Source organism: Chiloscyllium punctatum, chromosome 41 (genome assembly GCF_047496795.1).
Source record: "Chiloscyllium punctatum isolate Juve2018m chromosome 41, sChiPun1.3, whole genome shotgun sequence".
Classification (NCBI taxonomy): Eukaryota; Metazoa; Chordata; class Chondrichthyes; order Orectolobiformes; family Hemiscylliidae; genus Chiloscyllium; species Chiloscyllium punctatum.
Window position 1 is genome coordinate 38,901,624 of NC_092779.1, and position 26,205 is coordinate 38,927,828.

At 43.8% G+C, this 26,205-nt stretch overlaps 1 protein-coding gene across 1 annotated transcript in view; it reads left to right on the forward strand.

Annotated features, from left to right (window-relative positions):
• The first annotated feature begins 2,519 nt into the window (after nt 1–2,519).
• LOC140464991 (transmembrane protein 14C-like) overlaps nt 2,520–26,205 on the forward strand; it is a 50,093-nt gene continuing 26,407 nt past the window's right edge. Inside the window, exons 1-2 of the mRNA XM_072560731.1 lie at nt 2,520–2,651; nt 25,949–26,050. Of these exons, the coding sequence (XP_072416832.1) occupies nt 2,576–2,651; nt 25,949–26,050 (178 nt within the window). The 5' untranslated portion in view covers nt 2,520–2,575. The remainder of the gene's footprint in view (nt 2,652–25,948; nt 26,051–26,205) is intronic.

Here is a 26,205-nt window from a genome sequence, read left to right on the forward strand (position 1 = left end):
TGAAACAGGTAAAGGTGGATAAATCCCCAGGACCTGATCAGGTGTACGCGAGAACTCTGTGGGAAGCTAGAGAAATGATTGCTGGGCCTCTTGCTGAGATATTTGTATCATCGATAGTCACAGGTGAGGTACCGGAAGACTGGAGGTTGGCTAACATGGTGCCACTGTTTAAGAAGGGTGGTAAGGACAAGCCAGGGAACTATAGACCAGTGAGCCTGATGTCGGTGGTGGGCAAGTTGTTGGAAAGAATCCTGAGGGACAGGATGTGCATATATGTGGAAAGGCAAGGACTGATTAGGGATAGTCAACATGGCTTTGTGCGTGGGAAATCATGTCTCTCAAACTTGATTGTTACTTCCTCAAAAAAACTCAAAGAGGATTGATGAGGACAGAGCGGTAGATGTGGTCTATATGGACTTCAGTAAGGCGTTCGACAAGGTTCCCCATGGGAGACTGATTAGCAAGGTTAGATCTCATGGAATACAGGGAGAACTAGCCATTTGGATACAGAACTGGCTCAAAGGTCTAAGTCAGAGGGTGGTGGTGGAGGGTTGTATTTTCAGATTGGAGGCCTGTGACTAGTGGAGTGCCACAAGTGTCGGTACTGGGCCCTCTACGTTTTGTCATTCACGTAAATGATTTGGATGTGGGTATCAGAGGTACAGTTAGTAAGTTTGTAGGTGACACCAAAATTGGAGGTGTAGTGGACAGCGAAGAGAGTTACCTCAGATTACAACAGGATCTGGACCAGATGGGCCAATGGGCTGAGAAGTGGCAGATGGAGTTTAATTCAGATAAATGCGAGGTGCCACATTTCGGGAAAGCAAATCTTAGCAGGACTTATAAACTTAATGGTAAGGTCCTAGGGAGTGTTGCTGAACAAAGAGACCTTGGAGTGCAGGTTCATAGCTCCTTGAAAGTGGAGTCGCAGGTAGATAGGATAGTGAAGAAGGCGTTTGGTATGCTTTCCTTTATTGGTCAGAGTATTGAGTACAGGAGTTGGGAGGTCATGTTGTGGCTGTACAGGACATTGGTTAGGCCATTGTTGGAATATTGCATGCAATTCTGGTCTCCTTCCTATTGGAAAGATGTTGTGAAACTTGAAAGAGTTCAGAAAAGATTTACAAGGATGTTGCCAAGGGTGGAGGATTTGAGCTATAGGGAGTAGCTGAACAGGCTGGGGCTGTTTTCCCTGGAGCGTTGGAGGCTGATGGGTGACCTTATAGAAGTTTACAAAATTATGAGGGGCATGGATAGGATAAATAGGCAAAGTCTTTTCCCTGTGGTCGGGGAATCCAGAACTGGAGGGCATAGGTTTAGGGTGAGAGGGGAAAGATATAAAAGGGACCTACAGGGCAACTTTTTCACACAGAGGGGGATACGTGTATGGAATGCGCTGCCAGAGAAAGTGGTGGAGGCTGGTACAATTGCAACATTTAAGAGGCATTTGGATGGGTATATGAATAGGAAGGGTTTGAAGCGATATGGGCCAGGTGCTGGCCGGTAGGACTAGATTGGGTTGGGATAACTGGTCGGCATGGACGGGTTGGACCAAAGGGTCTGTTTCCATGCTGTACATCTCTATGACACTCTGAGAGAGCTCCAGAGAGGTCATGGTAGACAAGCAGGAAGCTGGAAGAACATAGCATGCCAGTCAACATTGAGAAGTGGAGAAGTCAATGTTTCAGGTGTATCCCTTCTTCCGGACTGGGAATCAGAGTAAGGGGAGTTGCAGACTAAAGGGTGGGGTGGGGTGGGGAGAGTTTTTGGTGGTGTGCGGAGAGTGGCGAAGTGGTGACATAGTGATAGGTGAACACTGGTGGAGGGTACAGCCTGGTGGAGGGTACAGCCTGGTTGGTCAATCGGGGGATCGAATCTGGTTGGTAGCTGGAAGGAAGGGTTGGTCAGAAGAATAAAAGGGAGGCCAAGGAGGGACTGGAAAGGGAGCTGGGATATGGGAAGGGAAGCTTTTTGAAGTTGGAGAACTCCGTGTTGAGTCACAAAATTGATTTGACTGGAGCTAAGGAACAAAAAGAATGCAATTAAATTGCTTTTTAAGTAGTAGGAAGAATGTCCAGTAAAAATCTGCCAGTACATTATAAATAGATGCAAATGTTTTTGAGTAAATAAGGTCACCATTACATAGTTAAACAATGTAGACTGGGATAGTTGTAATATAAAGGGCAGTAGGAGGCGAGCATTCCCAGGTTGTGCAAAGAGAATTTCCAATAATAGTATTTGTTCATTCCAAAAGAAAAGGGCCAAGTTGATCAAATTTCAATCGGGGAATATAATGGGGAGAGTGATCATTGTATCATAGATTCAGGATGTTGGTGGAAAAGGACACCTAACAATCTAAAGTAAGGATAATCAAATGGCGGACAGCTGACTAGCTTTGTATCTTTTGTGATTTTTTTTGTGTGTATATCATTCATGTTGTCTTGGCACTAACACACTGAGTTGCCTCAAGGGGGGGGCTGGAGACAGACACTCCCCAGAATCCTTAGCGAACTGAGTTCCCTCTGCGAGTGGCAGTTGTGCGCAGGTGCAGGAATATTCGGACAGGCGGCGCAAGATGGCGGTGGACTGGGTTGGTTTTGGTTATGCGGCGTTGGTGGCTTCAGGAGGTGTGATCGGTTATATTAAAGCGGGTAAGAACTAATGACCAAATGTGTAACGGGGCTTGACCCTGCACTGACATTGGTGCATTTTTATGAAGCCGCAATGTTTGGGAATTTCTCGGGTTTTTCTTAGCCGGAGAACGAGTGTCCTCCCGCCTTAACGATGTTATTTTTTTCTGAGTGAGGGGTTAGCAGAAGAGGTTGGTAAGAAATATTTCATGCAAATGTAAAACAAGTAACGAGGTAGAGAGTATAGATGGAATGTTGAGTTGATATTGTTCCTATGTCTTCAGAGGAGGAGGGTCAATCATGTGAGCGCGGAGATAGAAATAGCAGAGGCATTGTCGTGAACTAGCCAAATACTAGGATTCAAGCCAGAGGATTGGCGATCGTCTTTCTTGAATAATGGCAATGAGAATTTAGTTTGTTTTGTGGCGCTGGAGTAATATTCCACCCTTTAAAAGTCTGCTTCAAATCCCACCTGATTCGGAGGCGTGTCGTTAACATCCGAAAAGTCATAGAGATGTACAGCATGGAAATAGACCCTTCGATCCAACCCGTCCATGCCGATCAGATATCCCAACCCAATCTAGTCCCATTTGCCAGCACCTGGCCCATATCCCTCCAAGCTCTTCCTATTCATATACCCATCCAGATACCTTTTAAATAATTGTATCAGCCTCCACCACTTTCTCTGGCAGCTAATTCCACGCATGCACCATTCTGTGTGGAAAAAGATGCCCATTAGGTCTCTTTCATATCTTGCCCCTCTCACCCTAAGCCTGTGCCCTCCAGTTCAGGAGTCCCTCCACCCCAGGGAAAAGACCTTGTCTGTTTATCCTATCCATGCCCTTCATGATTTTATAAACCTTTATAAGGTCACCCCTCAGCCTCTGATGCTTCAGGGAAAACAGCCCCAACCTATTCGACTTCTCCCTATAACTCAAACCCTGGCAACATCCTTGTAAATCTTTTATGAACCATTTCAAGTTCCACACCATCCTTGCAATAGGAAGGAGACCAGAATTGCACGCAATATTCCAAAAGTGGCCTCACCAGCATCCTGTATAGCTGCAACATGACCTCCCAACTCTCATACTCAATAAGGCAGAAGTGGGTATTGCAGATGCTGGAGACTAGAGTCTCAGGGAGTTAGGATAGTGAAGGCGGTGTTTGGTATGCTTTCCTTTCTTGGTCAGAGTGTTGAGTATAGGAGTCAAGATTAGAGTGGTGCTGGAAAAGCACAGCAGGTCAGGCAGCACCCGAGGAGTAGGAAAATTGACTTTTTGGACAAAAGCCCTTCATCATGCTTTTCCAGCATCACTCTAATCTTGACTCCTATACTCAATACTCTGACCAAAAAAGGAGAGCATACCAAACACCGCCTTCATGATCCTAACTCCCTGCGGCAGTGTTCAAGAAGCTCTGAACCTGCATTCCAAGATCTCTTTGTTCAGCAACACTCCTTTGGACCAAATAACCAAATCAGGAAGTTGTAGGCAGTTGGGCTTAGCTGTATTAGTCACGATAAAGTTGTCAGAATCTGTGATAAAGACTACTTGGTATAGGCCAGTCAGATCATCCAGTTTGCTCCGCCGTCCAGAGATACATCTTCAATTAACTTTCCTGCCTTTTCCCCATAATGTTGATTTCCTTACTGATTAAAAATCTGTCTATCTTTGTCTTGAATAAACTTAACAACCCAGCTTCAGAGCCCTTTGTGGTATAGAATTCCACAAATAGAGCAGATGAATGCATGGCTGAGGAGCTGGTGTATGGGAGAAGGATTCACATTTTTGGATCATTGGAACCTCTTTTGGGGCAGAAGTGACATGTACAAGAAGGACGGATTGCACCTAAATTGGAAGAGGACTAATGTACTGGCAGGGACATTTGCTGGAACTGCTTGGGAGGATTTAAACTAGTAAGGTGGGGGGGTGGGACCCAGGGAGATAGTGAGGAAAGAGATCGATCTGAGACGGGTACAGCTGAGAGCGGAAGTGAGTCAAACAGTTAGGGCAGGCAGGGATAAGGTAGAACTAATAAATTAAACTGCATTTATTTCAATGCAAGGGGCCTAACAGGGAAGGCAGATGAACTCAGGGCATGGTTAGGAACATGGGACTGGGATATCATAGCAATTACGGAGACATGGCTCAGGGATAGGCAGGATTGGCAGCTTAATGTTCCAGGATACAAATGCTACAGGAAGAATAGAAAGGGAGGCAAGAGAGGAGGGGGAGCGGCCTTTTTGATAAGGGACAGCATTACAGCTGTGCTGAGGGAGGATATTCCCAGAAATACATCCAGGGAAGTTATTTGGGTGGAACTGAGAAATAAGAAAGGGATGATCACCTTATTGGGATTGTATTATAGACCCCCCAATAGTCAGAGGGAAATTGAGAAACAAACTTGGAAGGAGATCTCAGCTATCTGTAAGAATAATAGGGTAGTTATGTTCGGGGATTTTAACTTTCCAAAGATCGACTGGGACTGCCATAGTGTTAAAGGTTTAGATGGAGAGGAATTTCTTCAGTGTGTACAAGACAATTTTTTGACTCCGTATGTGGATGTACCTACTAGAGAAGGTGCAAAACTTGACCTACTCTTGGGAAATAAGGCAGGGCAAGTGACTGAGGTGTCAGTGGGGGAGCACTTTGGGGCCAGCGACCATAATTCTATTCGTTTTAAAATCATGATGGAAAAGGATAGACCAGATCTAAAAGTTGAAGTCCTAAATTGGAGAAAGGCCAATTTTGACAGTATTAGGCAAGAACTTTCGAAGGTAAAAACAATGACTGCAGATGCTGGAAACCAGATTCTGGATTTGTGGTGCTTGGATGCTGCCTGAACTGCTGTGCTCTTCCAGCACCACTAAGCCAGAACTTTCGAAAGCTGACTGGGGGCAGATGTTCGCAGATAAAGGGATGGCTGGAAAATGGGAAGCCTTCAGAAATGAGATAAAAAGAATCCAGAGAAAGTATATTCCTGTCAGGGTGAAAAGGAAGGCTGTTAGGTATAGGGAATGCTGGATGAATAAAGAAATTGAGGGTTTGGTTAAGAAAAAGAAGGAAGCATATGTCAGGTATAAACAGGAAAGATCGAGTGAATCCTTTGAGTATAAAGAAAGTAGGAGTATACTCATGAGGGAAATCAGGAGGGCAAAACAGGGACATAATTCTTTGGCAAATAGAATTAAGGAGAGTCCAAAGGGTTTTTACAAATTTATGAAGAACAAAAGGGTAACTAGGGAGAGAATAGGGCTCCTCAAAGATCAGCAAGACGGCCTTTGTGTGGAGCCACAGAAAATGGGGGAATACTAAATGAATATTTTGCATCAGTATTTACTGTGGAAAAGGATATGGAAGATATAGACTGTAGGGAAATAGGTGGTGACATCTTGCAAAATGTCCAGATTACAGAGGAGGAAGTGCTGGATGTCTTGAAACGGTTAAAAGTGGATAAATCCCCAGCACCTGATCACGTGTACCCGAGAACTCTGGGAAGCTAGAGAAGTGATTGGGCCTCCTGCTGAGATGTTTGTATCATCGATGGTCACAGGTGAGGTGCGGGAAGATTGGAGGTTGGCAAATGTGGTGCCACAGTTTAAGAAGGGACAAGCCAGGGAACTATAGACCAGTGAGCCTGACCTCGGTGGTGGGCAAGTTGTTGGAGGGAGTCCTGAGGGACAGGATCTAAATGTATTTAGAAAGGCAAGGACTGATTAGGGATAGTCAACATGGCTTTGTGCGTGGGAAATCATGTTTCACAAACTTAATTGAGTTTTTTGAAGAAGTAACAAAGAAGATTGAGGGTAGAGCAGTAGATGTGATCTATATGGACTTCAGTAAGGCGTTTGACAAGGTTCCCCATGGGAGACTGATAAGCAAGGTTAGGTCTCACGGAATACAGGGAAGACTAACCATTTGGATACAGAACTGGCTCAAAGGTAGAAGACAGGGTGGTGGTGGAGGGTTGTTTTTCAGACTGGAGGCCTGTGACCAGTGGAGTGCCACAAGAATCGGTGTTGGGCCCTCTACTTTTTGTCATTTACATAGTTTGTATGCGAGCATAAGAGGTACAGTTAATAAGTTTGTAGATGACACAAAAATTGGAGGTGTTAGTGGACAGCGAAGGGGGTTACCTCAGATTGTCCGAAAAAGTTGCCCCTTTTTCACACAGAGGGTGATACATGTATGGTATGCGCTGCCAGAGAAAGTGGTGGAGGCTGGTACAATTGCAACATTTCAGAGACATTTGGATGAGTATATGAATAGGAAGGGTTTGGAGGGATATGAGCTGGGTGCTGGAAGGTGGGACTATATTGGGATGGGATAACTGGTCAGCATGGACGGGTTGGACCGAAGTGTCTGATCCATGCTGTACATCTCTATGACTCTAAGTTCCTCTTAGTCATAGTCATCTAGCATGGAAAGAGTCCCTTTGATTCAACTTGTCTATGTTCAGCAGGCATCACAATCTGACACAGTCCCAATTGCCTGCATTTCATTCATATCCCTCTTCCTTTCCCATTCATATAACCATTTGGATATATTTTAAATGTTGTAATTGTACCTGCCTCCACCAGTTTCACTGGCAGCTCACTTCCATACACGCACTGCCCTCTGCGTGAGAATGTTGCCCTTTATGCCCTTTATAAATCTTTCCACTCTCACCTTAAGCCTATGCCTCTAGTTTTGGATGCCCCACCCTCGGGAAAAGACCTTGGCTATTCAGCCTATCCTAACCCCTCATAATTTATCCAACTGAGGTCACCTCTTACTCTCCAGGAGAAAAAAGCCCCAACCTATTCAGTCTCTCATTTTAATTCAATCCTTCAGTCCTAGCAACATCCCTGTAAGTCTTGTCTGCATCTTTTTAAGTTTTACAATATCCTTTGTATCTGTTTTAAATGTGTAAAGCAATCCCAATTTTTGTTCTCTGAGATAAATGGCCCAAAACTGTTGACAACTATGCTCTGATTAGGACTTTCTATAGTTTTAGCAAAACTTTCCTCCTTTTGTATAACCCACTGAACTTGGATCCTAACTTTATATTCACAAGAACTCCCAAATTCTTTTGTTCTTTAGCTTTCTGAATTTAAATAATATTTAAATTTAGTGTTTGCAAATCAAAACTCAAGGAGGTTAGGAGAGCTAAAAGGGGACATGAAAGGATACCAACAGGTAAAATAAAGGAAAATTCTTTGGTGTTTTGCAGGTGCATTAAGGGTAAAAGAATGAGAGAAAATGTAGAGCATGTTAAGAGAAATAAGGTAAGTTGTGCGTAGAGCCAAAGGATGAAGGTAGGACTCTAAATAAATACTTTGTGTCATAGTAGTGGCGAGAGAGGTGGCATGGATGTAGAAATCAGGGAGTCAGTCTGTAATACAGTTAAAGAAATTAGCAGAGATAGGAGGTTCTGAGTGGTCTGACAGTCTTATAAGTTGATAAATCTCCAGGATGGAATGAAATGTATCCCAGGGATAGGAAGGAAGGAAATAGCAGTGAGTGTTTGCAGAAATATTTATTTTGTCTCTGGCCACAGGGGAGTTGCTGGATGACAACTATTGTGGTACCATTATTTAAGAAGGGAGTAAGAGATATACTAGGAAACTAGAGACTAGTCAGTCTAGCCTCTGATGGAGAAACTGTTGGAAGCAAGAACAGAGGGGCTTCTTGTCAAAACGAAGAAGGCAGCTTACGTAAGATGGAGGAAGCAAGCACAGCTTCAGAGGAATACAGGTTTACGATAAAGGAGGTCAGAAATTCACTGAGGAGAGCTAGGAGGGGGCACGAAAAAGGCTTGCTGGAAGGATTAGGGAGTACCCAAAGGCATTTTACTCATAGGTGAGGAATAAAAGAATGATCAAGAAGAAGGTAGGGCCGGTCAGGGATAGCATAGGGAACTTGTGCGTGGAGCCTGAGCAGATAGGGGAAGCCCTAAATGGGTTTCTTGCTTTGGTTTCACTAAGGAAAGGGACCTTATTGTGAATGAGAACTTTGAGGAGCTGGGAAAAAGGCTTGAACAGATCAAGATTGATGAAGTTGATGTGCTGGAAATTTTGGCAAACATCTGAAATGGGCGGCACGGTGGCACAGTGGTTAGCACTGCTGCCTCACAGTGCCTGAGACCTGGGTTCAATTCCCGTTTCAGGCGACTGACTATGTGGAGTTTGCACATTCTCCCTGTGTCTGTGTGGGTTTCCTCCGGGTGGTCTGGTTTCCTCCCATAGTCCAAAGATATGCAGGTCAGGTGAATTGGCCATGCTAAATTGCCCGTAGTGTTAGGTAAGGGGTAAATGTAGGGGTATGGGTGGGTTGCGTTCGGCGGGTCAGTGTGGACTTGTTGGGCCAAAGGGCCTGTTTCCACACTGTAATGTAATGTAATCTAATCTAATCAAAAATTGGTATTTCCCCAGGGCTAGGCCAGATTTATCCTAAGTTGCTCCAGGAAGAGAGAAAGGAGGTTGCTAAGCCGCTGGCGAAGATCTTTGCCTCCTCACTCTCCACGGGAGTCGTATGGGAGGATTGGAGGGAGATGAATATTGTTCCTCTTTCCAAGAAGAAGAATAGGGAAGTCCCTGGCCATTACAGACCAGTCAGACCTAGGTCTGTGGTCAACAAGGTTTTGGAAAAAATTGAGGAATAGGATTTATGACTATTTGGAAAAGCATAGGGTGATAAAAGACAGTCAGCATGGCTTTGTGAGGGGCAAGTCATGTCTCACAAATCGTACTGAGGCATTTGAGGAGGTGACGAGACAGGTTGTTGAAGGTTGAGCAGTGGATGTAGTGTATATGGACTTCAGCAAGGCATTTGATAAGGTTTCCCATGGTAGGCTCGCTCATAAAGTCAGGAGGTATGGGATACAGGGAGAATTGGCTGGCTGACAGAAGACAGAGAGTGGTTGTAGATGGAAGGTATTCTGCCTGGAGGTCACTGTTGAGTGGGGTCCCGCAGGGCTCTGTTCTTGGGCTTCTGCTCTTTGTAGTTTTCATAAATGATTTGGATGAGGAGGTTGAGGGGTGGGTTAGTAAACTTGCCGATGAAGCAAAGGTTGGAGATGCTGTTGATCGTATCGAGGGCTATTGCAGGCTGCAGCGCTACATATACGGGATGCAGAGCTGGGCTGAAAAATGGCAGATGGAGTTCAACCTGGATAAATGTGAAGTGATGCATTTTGGAAGGTCGAACTGGATGTGGAGGAACAGAGAGATCTTGGTGTTCAAGTACATAGGTCCCTCAAAGTTGCCACCCAAGTGGATAGGGTTGTTGAGAAAGCATATGATGTTTTGGCTTTCATTAACAAGGGGATCAAGGTTAAGAGCTGAGAGGTTTTGCTGTAGCTCTACAAGACCCTGGTAAGACCACACTTGGGATATTGTGTCCAGTTATGGTTGCCCTATTATAGGAAAGATATGGAGGCTTTGGTGAGGTTGCAACAAAGGTTTACCAGGCTGCTGCCTGAACTGGAGAGCTTGCCTTATGGAGAGAGGTTGACCAAGCTTGGACATTCCCCTCTGGAGAGGAGGAGGAAGAGAGGAGACTTGGTCAAGGTATACAAGGTAATGAGAGGCTTGGATAGAGTCAATAGCCAGAGACTTTTCCCTGGGACAGGATTGACTGGCACGAGGGGTCGTAGTTTTAAGATATTAGGAGGAAGGTATTGAGGTAGGTTTTTTTACGCAGAGAGTTGTGAATGCATTGCCAGCGGTGGTGGTAGAAACAGAGCCATTAGGGACACTTAAGTGACTGCTGGACATGCACATGGACAGCAGTGAATTGAGGTGTGCATAGGTTAGGTTATTTTAGATTATGAATAATCTTAGGCACAATATGGTGGGCCGAAGGCCCTGTTCTGTGCTGTGCTTTTTTATGTTCTATGTGATCGGACCACGGGTAACTGAAACTGCTGAAAACTGTGGATACGGTGGTCGCCCTGTACTTCACATTGGTATTCACAAAGGAGACGGACGTGGTGAATAGATTCAGGTATATTAATATTCTAGGTAATGTCAATATAAAAAAGAAGTGGTGTTTGGGTCCTTTGAAAAAATAGACAGCTCCCTAGCACTTGATGGGATTGATCCCAAAATGCTGAGAGATGGCAGGTAAGGAAATTGCTGCAGCCTTGTATGATATCTTTACCTACTCCTTAGTCACAGGAGAGGTCCCAGTGGAATAGAGAGTAGCCTTTGTTTAAGAAGGGCAACAGGAATAATCTGGGAAATTACAAGCTGGTGAGAGCTATGTTAGTGGTAGGTAAATTATGAGAGAAGATTTTTAGAGAACAATTTACTCACATTTGGAATGATATGGATGTATTAGTAATAGTTAGCATGGCTTTGTGTGTGGAAGGTCACGTCTCACAAACTTGATTGCATTTTTGAGGAAGTTACAAAGTTGATTGAAGACAAGGTAGTGGATGTTATCTATATGGACTTGAACTGAGAAATAAGAAAGGGATGATCAAATTGTTGCAATTATTCTGTAATTCCCCCCAGTAGTCAGCAGGAAATAGAGAAACAAATTTATATGGAGATCTGTTGTCTCTAAGAACACCAGGGTAATAATGGCAGGTGATTTTAACTTTCCAAATATAGCTTTGGCAAATAGGTTTAAGATGAATCCAATTGGAGTTTGTAAATATATTAAGGACAAAAGGGTAACTCAGGAGAGAATTGGACACCTCCAAGATCAGCAAGGCAGCCTATGTGAGGATTCGCAAGAGATGAGGTCGTAAACCAGTATTTTGCTTCAGAGCTTTCTGTGGAGAACAACATGGAAGATATAGAACGTGAAGAAATAGATGGTGACATCTTGAAAAATGTCCATATTACAGAGGAGGAGGTGCTGCATGTCTTAAAATGCATAAAGGTGGATAAATCTGGTGTATGCTAGAAGTCTCTGGGATCTAGGGAATTGATTATTGGGCTACTTATTGAAATATATGGGTCAAGGATATTCACAGGTAAGGTGCCAGAGGACTGGATGTTGGCTAACGTGATGCCACTATTTAAGAAAAGTAGTAAGGAAAAGCTAGAGAACTATAGACTGGTGAGCCTGACATCGGTGATGGGCAAGTTGTTGGAGAGAATCCTGAGGGTAAGGATTTACATGTATTTGGATAGGCAAAGACTGATTGAGGATAGTCAATGTGGCTTTGTGCATGGGAAATCACATCTGTCTGACTTGAAGAAGGAACAAAGAGGATTGATGAGGGCAGAGTGATGAATGTGATTTATATAGACTTCACTAAGGTGTGGAAACATATTGCAGGTTACAGAGGTACATATCATGGGTGGCACGGTGGCACAGTGGTTAGCACTGCTGCCTCACTGCGCCAGAGACCTGGGTTCAATTCTCGCCTCAGGCAACTGACTGCTTGAAGTTTGCATGTTCTCCCCATGTCTGCGTGGGTTTGCTCCGGTTTCCTCCCACAATCCAAAAATGTGCAGGTTAGGTGAATTGGCCATGCTAAATTGCCTGTAGTGTTAGGTGAAGGGGTAAGTATAGGGGAATGGGTCTGTGTGGGTTGTGCTTCGGCGGGTCGGTGTGGAGTGGTTGGGCCGAAGGGCCTGTTTCCACACTAAGTAATCCAATCTAATAGATAAGACTTAGTATCCCTACAGTGTGGAAAAAGACCCTTCAGCCTAACAAGTCCACACCAACCCTCTGAAGAGTAACCCACCAGACCCACTCCCCTACCCAATATTTACTCATGACTAATGCACCTAATCTACACATCCCTGAACACAATAGGCAATTTAGCATGGCCAATTCACCTAACCTGCATACCTTTGGACTGTGGGAGGAAACCAAAACAACTGGCGGAAACCCAAACAGACACTAAAGCATAACCACTGACCCAACTCGAGGCACTCAATCAATTTGTTTTAAGATTACAAGTTTGATAGTTTTAAAAAGGACATAATGTTATCTAATTTCAATATAAAAACAAAACCTGCCCAATCTCTCAGCCCACAGAACAGTAAATTGAGATATTGATTCAAACAAGGCAAAACAGTTAGTTAAAAGGATTTTCTGAACTGATATTTTAACAAACCAACATTTTTAAACATCAAACACTCAGCATGACACAATTTACATTACAACTGCCTTTTTCAACCCAAGTATTACTTCAACCTTAATTTCAGCGTTTCTCATTTTTTATTTCATCCTCTCACGAAAATTACATTTCTAAAAAGAGAAGACCCTCGCAGCGGACCACATAGCGCTGCAATCCAAGCCACTGTATTCACCCAAAACAAAGACTCAGTCTCAAATTTCACCACTAGGGGACTTTAACCCCTTTCTCACTTTACTCCTCACAGGGGCTCAAACTTCACTGAAACTCAGAAGACCCAAATCCCAGTTTCTCAGCGCACTGGGGACTTCACTGGCTTTACATAATGAATACTTTTTACCTTGTTAAACTGACCTTACATACTGAATTCTTCCAATATTGTTAAATGGCTCTACATAATGAATGTTTTTCCACCTTGTTAATCCATTACCCTTTCCTCCAGCACACTTATTAACTGCAAGTTCTTATCTGATCTGAGTCATGCTCAGCTGAGCCTCTTGTTTCACAAAACTGAAAACTTACTCTTTCCCGACCTGCTCATACCCCATACACTTTCTCACTGGAGCCCCTATTGTTTGTTTTATGTTGAATTAGATCGGAAGTTGTCTTAGTAACAGGCAAGAAAGGGTAATGGTCTGACCTTGCAGATGGAAAGCTATTTCAAGTGGTGTACTACAGGGCTTGGTGTTGGGACCTGTTTGCTTTACACATGAATGATTTTGTCACCACAAAATTGGCCATTTGGTGGATAATGCAAAAAATAGCTATAAATTATATAGGTGAGTTTGAGGAGTGGGCAGTAAAATGGCAGATGGAGTTCAAATTGTCAGTATGTGGTAATGCATTTAAGGAGGTCAAACAGTAAAAAGAATACATAACAAACATGTCTACACAGACGAAACTGAGGACTGCAGACACTGGAGATCAGAGTGTGGTGCTGGAAAAGCACAGCTCGTCAGTTGGCATCTGAGGAGCAAAATAATTGACATTTCGAGCATAAGCCCTTCATCAGGAATGAGGGGTGGCCGAAGGGGCTGAGAGATAAATGGAAGGGGGGGGTGGTGGGGCTGGGGAGAAGATAGCTGAGAATAGCGATAAGTAGATGAAGGTGGGCATGAAGCTGATAGGTTGGAGAGGAGGGTGAAGTGGAAAGGAAGATGGACAAGTAGGACAATTCAAGAGGGCGGTGTCGAGTTGGAAGGTTGGATCTGGGATAAGGTTGGGGTGGGGGACGGGGAAATTAGGAAACCGGTCAAATCTACTTGGGACTCTCCAACCACACCTGACCAAAGGTGAGGTGCTCTTCCTCAGGCATCTGGTGGTTAGAGTTTTGCAGTGGAAGAGGTGCAGGATCTGCATGTCCTTGTGGGAGTTAAATGTTCAGCCACAGTGTGGTAGGGTTGTTCAGTGTGTGTCCCAGAGTATACACAGAGGTAGATGAAGTGAGAGGTTTTGGCATGCAAGTGTACATGTCCCTAAAGATTTCAGTGCAGGTTGTAAAGAAAGCATTTGGAATGCTTTGCTGCATTGGCAGTAGAATACAAAAGTAGGGATATAATTATGAAAATGTATAACACCCTGGTGAAGTCACAAATGGAGTATTGTATGCAATTCTGATCACCACATTATAGAAATGACATAATTCCTCTGGAGAAAGTGCAGAGATGATTTACTACAATGTTGCCAGACAGGAGAATTGTCACTATGAGGCCAGATTGGATTGGTTGGGAGTGTTTTTCTTGAAACAAAAGATTGAGGTGCACAAAATTGTAAGGAGTAGAGCTAGATAGACAGGGGTAATCTGTTTCCCTTGGAAGTTCAAAAACTAGAGGCCAAGATTCAAATGGTAGATAGAATAGGTTGGTGGGTGTCTGGAATTTACTGCCCCTTTTGGTAGTAGAGGCAGAGACTCCAAACTCTTCCAGTGTGTACATGGACCTGCACCTTAAGTGCTGTAAACTGCAGGCTATGTGCAGGAAGATGGGATTTGAAGGGTGTCTGACAGTCTTTGAGTCAGCATGAGCAAGGTGGCCTGAATGGCTCCCTTCTGTGATGTAGCATTTTATATTCCATGGAAAATATCACTGGTCTGATTAGTAAGTTAGTAGATAACGTGAACATAGGTGGTCCTGTGGATAGTGAGGATCAAAGGATGTAACAGGATATAGATCAGCTGGAAAGTTGGTTGAAGAAATGGACAAGAATGAGGTAATGCATTTTGGAAGGTCTGTTACAAGAAACCATACTGTAATTGGCCAGACCCTTAGGAGCATTTACAGGGATCTTGAGCTCCAAGATCTTAGCTTTCTGAAAGTAGCAACACAAGTGGACAAACATTAAAGAAAGCGTACAACATGCTTGCCTTCATCAGTCGTGGAATTGAATGCGTAAGTTGGCAAGTCATTCTGCAACTTTCTAAGACTTTGGTCAGGCTACATTTGGAGCACTATGCACAGTTCTGGTTGCCACCTACAGGAAGGATGTGGAGGCTTTGGACAGGGTGCGGAAGAGCTTTACCAGGATGTTGCATGGATTGGACTGTCTTGGCTATAAGCAGAGGTTAGATAAACTTGGATTGTTTTTGTTATAGAAGTATATAAAATAATGAGGTGTAGATAGGATAGATAGTCAGAGTTTCTTTCCCATGGTGAAAATGTCAAATACAATGGGATGTAGGTTTAAGGTGAGAGAGGAAAAGTTTAACGGAGATGTGCAGTGAGAGGTTTTTTTTAAATGAGTGCTTGGAATGTCCAGACAGAAGCAGATATGATAGTAAACTTTAAGAGCCATTCAGACAGACACATAAACAGAGGGATATGTACTGTGTGCAGACAGATGGGATTAATTTAGAATAATATCATGATTGGCACTTACATTGTGCAGAATGTCCTGTTCTGTGCTAATTGTCCTATGTTCTAGTTGATCTTCTGGACTAGACTATCACAGGGGATCTTGTTGAATGCTTCAGCAAAGTCCAAAGAGACAACATCCTTTGCCTTAGGAAGAGGAGAATCAAACATACTCTTCACTTCATCAAAAAACTCAAGCTAGTGAGACAAGACCTCCTCCACACAAAGCTATCCCAAATTGTCCATTCTTCTTCAAACCCAAGTAAATCCTGTCCCTAAGAATGTTCTCCAATAATTTCCCTTCTGCTGATGGATGCATGCCTCATCAACCTATAATTTCCTGGATTATCCCTGTTCCCCTTCTTGAACAAAGGAACAACTTTGGCCATTCTCCAGTCTCCTGAGACTATGCCTGTGGCCTAAAAGAATACAAAGAAATCTGTATCCAGGCCATAGCAATTACTTCCTTTCCTCCTTCAGTCTCCTGTGATAAATCCCTTGTATCTAATGTTTTTCAAGACAGCCAACATCACCTTAATTTTGACATGTCCTAGAATATGAACAAACCCCTTTCCCTAGTTAGCTTCTTGCTCCTAATATATGTATAAAATGACTTATGATTCTCCTTAATCCTCCTTGTCAAGGACATTACATGGCTCCTTTCTTGCCCTCCTAATACCTTTATGTTCTTTTCTGTTCCCTTTATCCTCAAGGGTCTTGTTTGATTTCACTTTGCTAATCCTTACATATGCTTCCTTTTTCCTTTTAACGAAACTTGCAACGTAGCTTCACCCAAAGTTCCCAAAACCTGCCATCCTTACCTTTCATTCTCACAGGAAAATGCTAATCCTGAACTCTGGTCAACCAGCTTTTAAAAGACTCCCACATGCCAGATGTGGGTTTTATCTTCAAACATCTGCCCGTGATCTATTATTTCCAATTTGTGCCTAATACCATTGTAATAGTCTTCTCCCAATTTAGCATGTTTCATAGTCATACAGCACAGAAACAGACACTTCAGTCCAACCAGCTCACGTCGATCATAATCCCAAACTAAACTAGTCCTGCCTGCCTGCACTTTGGTCTGTATCCTTCCAAACATTTCGTAGTCATGAGCTTTTCAAATGTCTTTTAAACATAAGTTTACACATATCCACCACTTCCTCTGGAAGTTCTTTCCACACATAAATGACTCTCTCTGCAGATGGTTGAAGGCACAGCAGTGAAGAGTGTACAGCGTCAGTCTGTATACAGATAACACCTCCACATCATCTGAAAGGATCCCTTAGACTGCTCAGATTGGGTTAGTAACTTGTAAATACAACCTATTTTTAGTTGTAATAAAAACAAAAGTTGCTGGAAAAGCTTAGCAGGTCTGGCAGCAATTGTAAAGAGAAATCAATGTTAAAGTTTTGGGTCCAGTGACCTTTACTCTGAATTGATGTTATTGGGGAAAATGTCATTTTATATGCTGAGGATAGGGTGGGAGGAGGGGCTAAGGAGTAAATGATAGGTGGAGATAGAAGCCAAAGGGAGAGAATAGCAGTTGCTCAGACAAGTGTTGAAAACAATCTGGCTGGAAGGAGACTGTTGGTGACTTAAAAATAACTAGTGTATAGTGGCAGACTATGTGGTAACAAGGCCTGGTGTGTGTGGTAGGGGGCTAAGATATGGGGGAGTTCAGGTTCTAAAATTATTGAACTTGATAGAGTCTGGAGGGCTGCAGCATCCCCAAGCAGGAAATGAGATGTTGTTCTGCCAGCTTATGCTGAGCTTCACTGGACCACTGCAGCAAGCCTGAGACATGTTGCCCAGGGAACAGGGTGCTGTGTTATAGTGACAGGCAGCTGGAAGCTAAGGGTCTCTTTTGCAGGCAGAACGTGGTTGTTCTGCAAAGTGGTCACCCAGTCTACACTTTGTTTTCTCAATGTTGAGGAGACCGCATTGTGAACAGTGAATGCAGTAGAATAAATTGTGAGAAGTGCAAGTAAAGTGCTTCTTCACCTTAGTTGTATTGTGCTGTGTGTGTGTGTGTGTGTGTGTGTGTGTGTGTGTGTGTGTGTGTGTGTGTATTATCTCACTAGGATGGTTACTGCAAAATTTAGCATGTTTAAGGTTCGTGTCATTTTTTTGTACCACTCATTTAAGAGCAGTTTTTTAGATTTCTAGGAAGAGTTTTTGCATGAGGGTGTGTAAATGTTGATTTCTGTTAGCCGTTGCTTTCTGTTATCCATTGAGTTCAGAACTATAATTACTTATCGAAGCATAAGAATTTGCAACATTGTGTATCATCAGTGGGTTGTTGAAAGGCTGTTAAACTGAAGATAGCAGAGCTGAGGCAGATGTGCCAAGATAGGAAATGCATGTCTGTTTCTCCAATCCTAAATATATTTAACAATTACTGAAATGAAATAAATCAATACAGGTAAGCAAACCATACGTTTGATTGTTAATGCTTATTTCAAGGATTTCAGTGTAAATACATTTATTTTTATGTTGCAAGAGTGGTAACATAAACTGAACAGCTGGTCCAGTTACAATGAAAGGTACAAGATCTGTTTTCTCAATGATAGGTTTAGTTTTGGAGATTCTTTTGATAGCTGGTTGAACTTCTGTGAGGGGCCACTTTTCAATTTTTCTCAAAGCATCGATGGGCAAATTTTGGAATTCCAAGGTTTGGTACAGAATTAAACATGGATTTCACAAGACAAAAGGTGTGAAGAAAGCAAACAGTTGGTTCAGCCAAACAAAAACTCAAAGCAGTAAATTGAATTTTCTTTTTAAAAATGAGTAACTAATAAAGATGACTATGTAAAAGAGCTAAATACTAAAGCTAACTAAAAACCATTTTTGCCTTTTTACTTCAGAAGTAGAGTGAGTGAACGATAAGAGAAACACAGACTAAGCCTCATGTCCAGTTGCCAGGAAAGGAAATCAATGGTCAAGCTAGGGGTGATTTAGGGGCTTGGATCAGAAATTGGCTAGCTGAAAGAAGACAGAGGGTGGTGGTTGATGGGAAATGTTTATCCTGGAGTTCAGTTACTAGGAGGGTACTGCAAGGATCTATTTTGGGTCCGCTGTTATTTGTCATTTTTATAAATGACCTGGATGAGGCAATAAGAAGGATGTTAGTAAATTTGCAGATTACACTAAGATCGGTTGAGTTGTGGATAGTGCCAGAGGATGTTGTAGGTTACAGAGAGACGTAGAGAAGCTGCAGAGCTGGACTGAGAGGTGGCAAATGGAGTTTAATGCGGAAAAGTGTGAGGTGGTTCACTTTGGAAGGAGTAACAGGAATAAAAAGTACTGGGCTAATGGTAAGATTCTTGGTAGTGTAGATAAGCAGAGAGATCTCGGTGTTCAGGTACATAGAACGTAGACGAATACAGCGCAGTACAGGCCCTTTGGCCCTCGATGTTGCGCCGATCCAAGCCCACCTAACCAACACTAGCCCACTATCCTCCATATGCCTATCCAATGCCCGTTTAAATGCCCATAAAGAGGGAGAGTCCACCACTGCTACTGGCAGGGCATTCCATGAACTCACGACTCGCTGAGTAAAGAATCTACCCCTAACATCTGTCCTATACCTACCACCCCTTAATTTAAAGCTATGCCCCCTCGTAATAGCTGACTCCATACGTGGAAAAAGGTTCTCATGGTCAACCCTATCTAAACCCCTAATCATCTTGTACACCTCTATCAAGTCACCCCAAACCTTCTTTTCTCCAATGAAAACAGCCCCAAGTGCCTCAGCCTTTCCTCATACGATCTTCCTACCATACCAGGCAACATCCTGGTAAACCTCCTCTGCACCCGTTCCAGTGCCTCCACATCCTTCCTATAGTATGGCGACCAAAACTGCATACAATACTCCAGATGCGGCCGTACCAGAGTCTTATACAACTGCAACATGACCTCAGGACTCCGGAACTCAATTCCTCTACCAATAAAAGCCAGTACGCCATATGCCTTCTTCACAGCACTATTTACCTGGGTGGCAACTTTCAGAGATCTGTGTACATGAACACCAAGATCCCTCTGCTCATCCACACTACCAAGTATCTGACCATTAGCCCAGTACCCCATCTTTTTGTTACTCATACCAAAGTGAATCACCTCTAACTTACCCACATTGAACTCCATTTGCACCTTTCTGCCCAGCTCTGCAGCTTATCTGTATCCCACTGTAACCTGCCACATCCTTCCTCACTGTCAACAACTCCACCGACTTTCGTATCATCCGCAAACTTGCTCACCCAACCTTCTAGCCCATCCTCTAGGTCATTTATAAAAATGACAAACAGCAATGGTCCCAAAACAGATCCTTGCGGAACACCGCTAGTAACTGCACTCCAAGATGAACCTTTACCATCAACTACTACTCTCTGTCTTCTTCCAGCCAGCCAATTCCTAATCCAAACCCCCAACTCACCCTCAATGCCATACCTCCGTATATTTTGCAGTAGCCTACCATGGGGAACCTTATCAAATGCCTTACTAAAATCCATATACACCACATCTACCACTTTACCCTCATCCACCTCCTTAGTCACCTTCTCAAAGAATTCAATAAGGTTTGTGAGGCATGATCTGCCCTTCACAAAACCATGCTGACTATCCTTGATCACATTATTTCTATCCAGATGTTCATAAATCCTATTCCTTACAATTCTCTCTAAGACTTTGCCCACAACAGAAGTGAGACTCACTGGCCTATAGTTACTAGGGTTATCCCTACTCCCCTTCTTGAATAAGCGAGTTCCGGAGTCCTGAGGTCATGTTGCAGTTGTATAAGACTCTGGTGCGGCCGCATCTGGAGTATTGTGTGCAGTTTTGGTCGCCATACTATAGGAAGGATGTGGAGGCACTGGAACGGGTGCAGAGGAGGTTTACCAGGATGTTGCCTGGTATGGTAGATCATTGAAAGTTGCCACCCACGTTGGTAGGGTTGTTTAGAAGGCATATGGTGTGTTAGCTTTTACTGGTAGAGGGATTGAGTTTCAGAACCGTGAGCTCTTAAAACTCAGCTCTACAAAACTCTGGTGCGGCCACAATTGGAGTATTGCTTACAGTTCTGGTCACCACATTATAGGAAGATTGTGGAAACTTTGGGAAGAGTTCAGACGAGATTTACTAGATGTTGCCTGCTATAGAGGGAAGGACTTGTGAGGAAAGGCTGAGGGACTTGAGGCTGTTTTTGTTAGAGAAAAGGTTGAGAGGTGACTTAATTGAGACATAAGGTAATCAGACGGTTAGATAGGTTGGACAGTGAGAGCTCTTTTCCTCGGATGGTGATAGCTAGCACAAGGAGACATAGCTTTAAATTGAGGGGTGATAGAGATAGGACATATGTTAGAGGTAGTTTCTTTACTCAGTTGTGGGGGCATGGAACGCGCTGCCTGCAACAGTAGTAATCCCAGCAACTTTAAGGGTGTTGAAATGTTCATTGGATAGGCATACGGACAAGAATGGAATATTGTAGGTTAACTGGGCTTCAGATGGGTTCTACAGGTTGGCGCAACATTGAGGGCCAAAGGGCCTGTACTGAGCTGTAATGTTCTGCATTCTAAGGAGCTGTGTTTAGTTAACACTGACCTTGACATTGCTGGCCTTGGCACTCATAAGAGTGTGGGGTTTGGAAGCAGATGGTGTTGCTTCACCTCCTGCCAAATGTGTGGTTTTGAGGGAAAGAATAGCAAGTCTATATGAGTATAGAACTCATTGCCAGTTTTGGGGATCGTAATCACTTTTTTGCTTGTTCACTCACACACAGACTCACTCCTATACACGCAGGTCTTCAACATTTCTTTCTCTGTCGCCCTCCTCTCTCTCATTCCTCCTCTTTCTCTGCGCCTCTGTCGGCCTCTCTATCTCTCTCTCTCTCTCTCTCTCCTGTGTGTCTGTCTCTCCGTGTCTCCGTCTCTGTCTCTCTATCTCTGATGGTATGTCTGGTTGTCTCTCCATGTGTCTCTCTGTGTCTATCTCTCTCTCTCTCTCTTTGTGTATGTCTATTTCTCTGTGTGTGTCTCTCTGCGTGTCTCTCTCCCTCTCTGCGTGTGTGTGGCTCTCTCTCTCTCTCTCTCTCTCTCTTTCTCCCTCTCTCCCTCTCTATCTGTCTCCCATTCTCTCCCTGTGTGTCCGTGTCTCTCTCTTTGCGTGTCTGTCTTTCTCTGTGTCTCTCTTTTTCTGTCTCTCTGTCTCTGTCTCTGTCTCTGTCTCTGTCTGTCTCTCTCTCTCTCTCTGGGTCTCTCTCCCCCTCTCTCCTGTGTGTCTGTTTCTTTGTCTCTCTCTCTATCTCTGTCTCTCTCTCCCTGTGTGCGTGACTCTCGCACAGTCTGTCTGCCTCTCTCTCTGTCTCCGTGTGTGTGTGTCTGGCTCGCTCTCTCTTCCCCTCTCCCCTCTCTGCCTGGGTCTCTCGCGCTCTCCCTCATAGGGTCATAGAGCTGTACAGCATGGAAACACACCCTTTGGTCCAACCCGACCAGCTATCCCAACCCAATCTAGTCCCACCTGCCAGCACCCGGCCCATATCCCTCCAAGCCCTTTCTATTCATATACCCATCCAAATGCCTCTTAAATGTTGCAATAGTACCAGCCTCCACCACATCCTCTGGCAGCTCATTCCATACACGTACCACCCTCTGTGTGAAAACGTTGCCCCTTAGGTCTCTTTTATATCTTTCTCCTCTCACCCTAAACCTATGCCCTCTAGTTCGGGACTCCCCCACCCCAGGGAAAAGATTTTGTCTATTTTATCCTATCCATGCCCCTCATAATTTTGTGAACCTCTTTCCCTCAGCCTCCGTTTCAGGGAAAACAGCCCCAGCCTGTTCAGCCTCTCCCTGTAGCTCTCCCTCCAACTCTGGCAACACCCTTGTAAATCTTTTCTGAACCCTTTCAAGTTTCACAACATCTTTCCGATAGGAAGGAGACCAGAATTGCATGCAATATTCCAACAATGGCCTAACCAATGTCCTGTACAGCCACAACATGACCTCCCAACTCCTGTACTCAATACTCTGACCAATAAAGGAAAGCACACCAAACACCTTCACTATCCTATCTACCTGCGACTTCACTTTCAAGGAGCTATGAACCTGCACTCCAAAGTCTCTTTGTTCAGCAACACTCCCTAGGACCTTACCATTAAGTGTATAAGTCCTGCTAAGATTTGCTTTCCCAAAATGCAGCACCTCACATTTATCTGAATTAAACTCCATCTGCCACTTCTCAGCCCATTGGCCCATCTGTTCCAGATCCTGTTGTAATCTGAGGTAACCCTCTTCGCTGTCCACTACACCTCCAATTTTGGTGTCATCTGCAAACTTACTAACTGTACCTCTTATGCTCACATCCAAATTATGTAAATGACAAAAAGTAGAGGACCCGGCACCAATCACTCCACTGGTCACAGGCCTCCAATCTGAAAAACCCTCCACCACCACTCTCTGTCTTCTCCCTTTGAGCCAGTTCTGTATCCAAATGGCTAGTTCTCCCTGTATTCCATGAGATCTAACCTTGCTAATCAGTTTCTCATGGGCAACCTTGTTGAACACCTTACTGAAGTCCATATAGATCACCTCTACTGCTCTGCCGTCATCAATCGTCTTTGTTACTTCAAAAAACTCAGTCAAGTTTGTGAGACATGATTTCCCACGCACAAAGCCATGTTGACTATCCCGAATCAGTCCTTGCCTTTCCAAATTCATGTACATCCTGTCCCTCAGGGCTCCCACTACCAAGGTCAGGCTCACCGATCTATAGTTCCCTGGCTTGTCTTTACTGCCCTCTTACAGTGTCACCACGTTTGCCAACCTCCAGTCTTCTGGCACCTCACCTGTGACTATCAATGATACAAACTTCTCAGCAAGAGGCCCAGCAATCGCTTCTCAGAGTTCTCAGGTACAGCTGATCATATCCTGGCGATTTATCCACCTTTAACTGTTTCAAGGCATCCAGCACTTCCTCCTCTGTAATCTGGATATTTTGCAAGATGTCACCATCTATTTCCCTACAGTCTATATCTTCCATGTCCTTCTCCACAGTAAATACTGATGCAAAATATTCATTTAGTATCTCCTTCATTTTCTGTGGCTCCACACGAAGGTCGCCTTGCTGATCTTTGAAGGACCCTATTCTCTCCCTAGTTACCCTTTTGTCCTTAATATATTTGTAAAAACCCTTTGGATTCTCAATTCTATTTGCCAATGCTATCTCATGTCCCTGTTTTGCTGTCCTGATTTCCCTCCTAAGTATACTCCTACTTTCTTTATACTCTTCTAAGGATTCACTCGATCTATCCTGTCTATACCTGACATATGCTTCCTTCTTTTTCTTAACCAAACCCTCAATTTCTTTAGTCATCCAGCATTCCCTATACCTACCAGCCTTCCCTTTCACCCTGACAGGAATATACTTTCTCTGGATTCTTTTTATCTCATTTCTGAAGGCTTCCCATTTTCCAGCCGTCCCTTTACCTGCGCACATCTGCCTCCAATCAGCTTTCGGAAGTTCTTGCCTAATACCGTCAAAATATTGGCCTTTCTCCAATTTGGAATTTCAACTTTTAGATCTGGTCTAACCTTTTCCATCATTATTTTAAAATGAATAGAATTATGGTTGCTGGCCCCAAAGTGCTCCCCCACTGACACCACAGTCACTTGCCCTGCTTTATATCCCAAGAGTTGGTCAAATTTTGCACCTTCTCCAGTAGGTACATCCACTTACTGAATCAGAAAATTGTCTTGTACGCACTTAACAAATTCCTCTCCATCTAAACCTTTCACACTATGGCAGTCCCAGTCGATCTTTGGAAAGTTAAAATCCCCAACCATAGCTACCCTATTATTCTTACAGATAGCTGAGGTCTCCTTCCAAGTTTGTTTCTCAATTTCGCTCTGACTATTGGGGGGTCTATAATACAATCCCAATAAGGTGATCATCCCTTTCTTATTTCTCAGTTCCACCCAAATAACTTCCCTGGATGTATTTCTGGGAATATCCTCCCTCAGCACAGCTGTAATGCTATCCCTTATCAAAAAGGCCACTCCCCCTCCTCTCTTTCTATCCTTTCTGTAGCATTTGTATCCTGGAACATTAAGCTGCCAGTCCTGCCCATCCCTGAGCCATATTTCCGTAATTGCTATGATATCCCATTCCGATGTTCCTAACCATGCCCTGAGTTCATCTGCCTTCCCTGATAGGCCCTTTGCATTGAAATAAATGCAGTTTAATTTATTCGTCCTACCTTGTCCCTGCCTGCCCTGACTTTTAGACTCACTTCTGTTCTCAGCTGTACCCGTCTCAGATCGATCTCTTTCCTCACTATCTCCCTGGGTCCCACCCCCCCACCTTACTAGTTTAAATCCTCCCAAGCAGTTCCAGCAAATGTCCCTGCCGGTATATTAGTCCCCTACCAATTTAAGTGCAATTCGTCCTTCTTGTACAGGTCAATTCTACCCCAAACGAGGTTCCAATGATCCAAAAATGTGAATCCTTCTCCCATACACCAGCTCCTCAGCCATGCATTCATCTGCTCTATCCTCCCATTCCTGCCCTCACTAGCTCGTAGCACTGGGAGTAATCCCGATATTACTACCCTTGAGGACCTCCTTTTTAAATTTCTGCCTAACTCTCTGTAATCTCCCTTCAAAGTCTCCCTCTCTCTCTTTCTCTCTCTCTCTGTTTCTCTCTCTCTCTCTCTCTCTCTCTCTCTCTCTCTCTCTCTCTCTCTGTGTTTGTCTCCCTCTCTCTCTCTCTCTGTTTGTCTCTCTCTCTCTCTCTCGCTCTGTTTGTCTTGCCCTCTCTCTCTCTCTCTCTCTCGCTCCCCCCCCATCCCCCTCTGTCTCTGTGTGTCTGTGCATTTTATTCTGTGTCTCTCACTCTCTGTGCGTGCCTCTCTCTGCGAGCGCGCCTCTGCCTCGCTCTCTCCTTCTCTCTGTTTTTTTCTCTCTCTCTCTCTCTCTCTGATGGAGTTTATCCCGTTGGTACAGCTATTTCACCAAACTGTGATGCAATCAGCAAGTTCACAGGATGGCTGGTTGCCTGAGATTGCAGGAAGAACCACCCTCATCAACAACTTTTACTTTGCATTTTAAGAATTTGGTGATCCCATGTGGCATGGTTCAGTGATTCTGTGAAATAAATATTAAATAAATTGTGTTGTTGAGTTCAAACTTCTCTGTTAGCCTTATTTCAAGAATAAGTAAAAGCGTTTGCATGTTTATTGTGTACCTTCTCAAGATATACCAAAGTACTTCCCAATTAGAGTTTTTGGAAATAGATGGACTATGGTCTTACAGGCTGCACAAGATATAATGTTTGCAGAGAATTCTTCTGTTGACTTGATGGTTGCTTGTGATTAATAAAAGTTTCTTGTGCATTCAGGTAGTGTGCCTTCTCTAGCAGCTGGCCTGTTATTTGGGAGCGCAGCTGGACTTGGGGCCTATCAGATTACTCAAGACCCCAAGAACATATGGATGTCTCTGAGTGAGTAATCTGATCACGTTTCCAATGAGTTTGTTAGTATATTCTATGTTGTCCTTTCTACTGTTTTGTAGGCACAATGTGTGCAGTTGTAATACGCAAGTTTAAAAGAATAACTTCTGTCTTTGTACGTTTTTTTTCCTAAAAATCTACCTTTT